At 36.4% G+C, this 2,528-nt stretch overlaps 1 protein-coding gene across 1 annotated transcript; it reads right to left on the bottom strand.

Moving 5' to 3' along the window:
- Nucleotides 1–638: 638 nt before the first annotated feature.
- LOC125070127 lies at nt 639–2,528 on the bottom strand. Its single transcript, XM_047679827.1, has one exon. The coding sequence runs from the start codon at nt 2,526–2,528 to the stop codon at nt 639–641; it is 1,890 nt and encodes a 629-aa protein (XP_047535783.1).

Genomic DNA, 2,528 nt, shown 5'->3' with positions numbered 1-2,528 from the left:
ACCTGAAAGTAAGGTAGGTGACCCATGTAACCTTATTTGTTTTTAGGTAAAATAAAAACACTATGAATGTTTTAATAAAAAAAAAATGTTTATTTAATCACTTATTTAATAATCAATGTATTAAATATACCTTTGTTTCAGAAAACAATGTTTTCTATTATCTATAAGCTTTTTAAAAAAAAGAGACTTCTGGGCCTTATTCAGACCACCGTGCTTTAATAAGGCCATACCCGGGCCTTATTATGGCATATGGAAGAATTATGTTTATCTTAACATTAATATTCAGTAATTTCTTTGGAATCAAGTCTTAATACAAAATACACTATATGTTAAAAATAAAACGAAAAAAAATATTTATAACAGGCCTTCATAAAACTTCGAAGGAACAATAAAGTTAATAAATTCAAATTTTTGAAGCTTCTGTAAATAACTTGTGTATCTACCTTAGTTCTGATTTTGGAGAAAAAACATAACAATAAAAAAATTAAACATTAATTAAAAAAACAAATAAATTAGGAACTTCTTAATAACCGTAAATATCTACTCATGAGAATCAGTCTTGTTATTTACTTAAATGTAATAAACTCTTAAAATCCTAACAATCCTATTAAATTCAAAGCAAAAAACCAAGCCATAAGTTAGTTTGTAATGCATGCCACAGGGCATTCGAAATCCTCATCATCGGCATCAAGGCCCACACATATCTCGTGGAACCATGCACCACATAGTTTACATTGCCTCATGTCCAAAATCTTATCTTCTTTGCAAGCATGACAAAACCAAGTCCCAGCTAATGACTGCTGATTCTTTCTAGTCACTCCAGATTTCTGACCTCTATCTTTGGAGGGCTTTGGTCTTCCTTTTGGCCTAGTAGAAGATGTACTTACCTTTCTTGTTGCAAATAGATCTTTTGTTACTTGTTGTCCTCTATAATTTAATGCTTTCTTTCGTGGAGCAGCTGTGTTAATCTTAAGGATCTTTGGCGTTGGAATGAGTGTTTGAAAGGGTGACTTGGCCGCGACTGTATTGCTGTCATGTTTTACTGAGGGATCAACAGCAGGAGTTTCTTCATAAGACGGCTGCTCTGGGTTGCGGTTTTCGTCATTGATATCGAAAACTTCCGTACTTAGTTGGCTTGGGGTAGTAGAAACCGCACAGGTTCTTAATACAGATAATGGGATATTATCGGAGTCTGAATCAGATTCAGAGCCTGTGTTGACATTTAAACCAGTCATCTGGGTAATATTTGTGTTCTGTACAATACCGTGACTGGTGGACGCTATAACGTTCTCACTGCTTGCTGGAATAGATAGTTCTGTTAATGCAGATGGGGCAAACGCCTCTTCAGGTATAACTTCGGGGTCAAATGGATAAAGACCGGTAGCTTTGAATCCATTTACGATATTATCATGTGTCTTGCATTTTGGCCAGACTTCCGACAAAATCATGTTGAAACTTGATTTATTTAATTTTCTATCTGGATTTTTTGAAACGAATTTTAACAGTTCTTGGTCCCAGTGGTGCTCAAATGAACGATATACCGATTTATCCAAGGGTTGGAGTTCGTGTGTCGTATTTGACGGAAGGCAATACAGTGCTATATCATGTTTTACAGCTTCTTCTACTATGCTGTAATCGAGATGGCACGCCGCTCCATCAAACACCAGAAGACATTTTCCAGAAGTTTTGTGTTTAGCCAAATGTTCAATGAAATCAATAAAAGTTTCATGTGTCATGTATCCCTTTGCAGTCATTTTAACCAATGAACCTGCTGGTAAATTATCAGTAAATTCAGGTTTCATTCTTTTGCCTCTAAACAAAATCATCGGTGGAATAGCATTTCCTACAGCATTTACACAGCCGACTACTGTAACGCTTTCTGCATGTTCGTTAGCTATTTGATGCAGTCTTTTTATCCCTTTTTGGGCTAACACGGTTTGCTGATGATGAAGTGATATACGGCAACTCTTTTCATCCATGTTGTATAGGCATTCCGGTCTATTTTCAATATGAAGTTTCTCTCGTAAGCTTTTTACTTTATCAAAATGATCACTGACAATAAATTTATTTAGCTTTTGGGCCCTTGATGGGTTCATCATTTGGGCTTTTCGCCGAGTTAGTTGAGGATGCCTTTTTAGAAACAGTTTCAGCCATTTTCTGCCAGCTGTAGAAGTAGTATCACTGAAGCGATTAGGTATGCTGTTTTTTTTACAAAAAACAAATGCTTGCTTTCGAACAAGTTTAGGTGTTAGAGGCATTCCCACTTCAGCCAAGCGTATTATTCTACCCACTAAATCTTCTTCTTGTTCTGGTGTTAAGGTGGCCGCTCGACCTAATTTCCTTTCCATCGAGCCAGTTTTTAAGTGGTTCCTTAATGTTCTTCGTGGAATGTTATATCTTTTAGCAGCTTCTCTTTGGGAAAGTATATTTCGTTGTACAGCCCTCACAGCACAAGTAATCTGGTGCTCGGACCATTTCGCACGTTGTTGCTTTGGTTTAGATGCTGATTCATCGACTTGCTGATTCAT

Source organism: Vanessa atalanta, chromosome 16 (assembly GCF_905147765.1).
Source record: "Vanessa atalanta chromosome 16, ilVanAtal1.2, whole genome shotgun sequence".
Lineage (NCBI taxonomy): Eukaryota > Metazoa > Arthropoda > Insecta > Lepidoptera > Nymphalidae > Vanessa > Vanessa atalanta.
Note: the sequence above shows the minus strand (reverse complement) of the source record. Positions and strands in the feature narration are given on the sequence as shown.

Coding starts and splice junctions, on each gene's coding strand:
- LOC125070127 (XM_047679827.1), bottom strand. CDS start 2,528: ATGAATCAGCAAGTCGATGAATCAGCATCTAAACCAAAGCAACAACGT.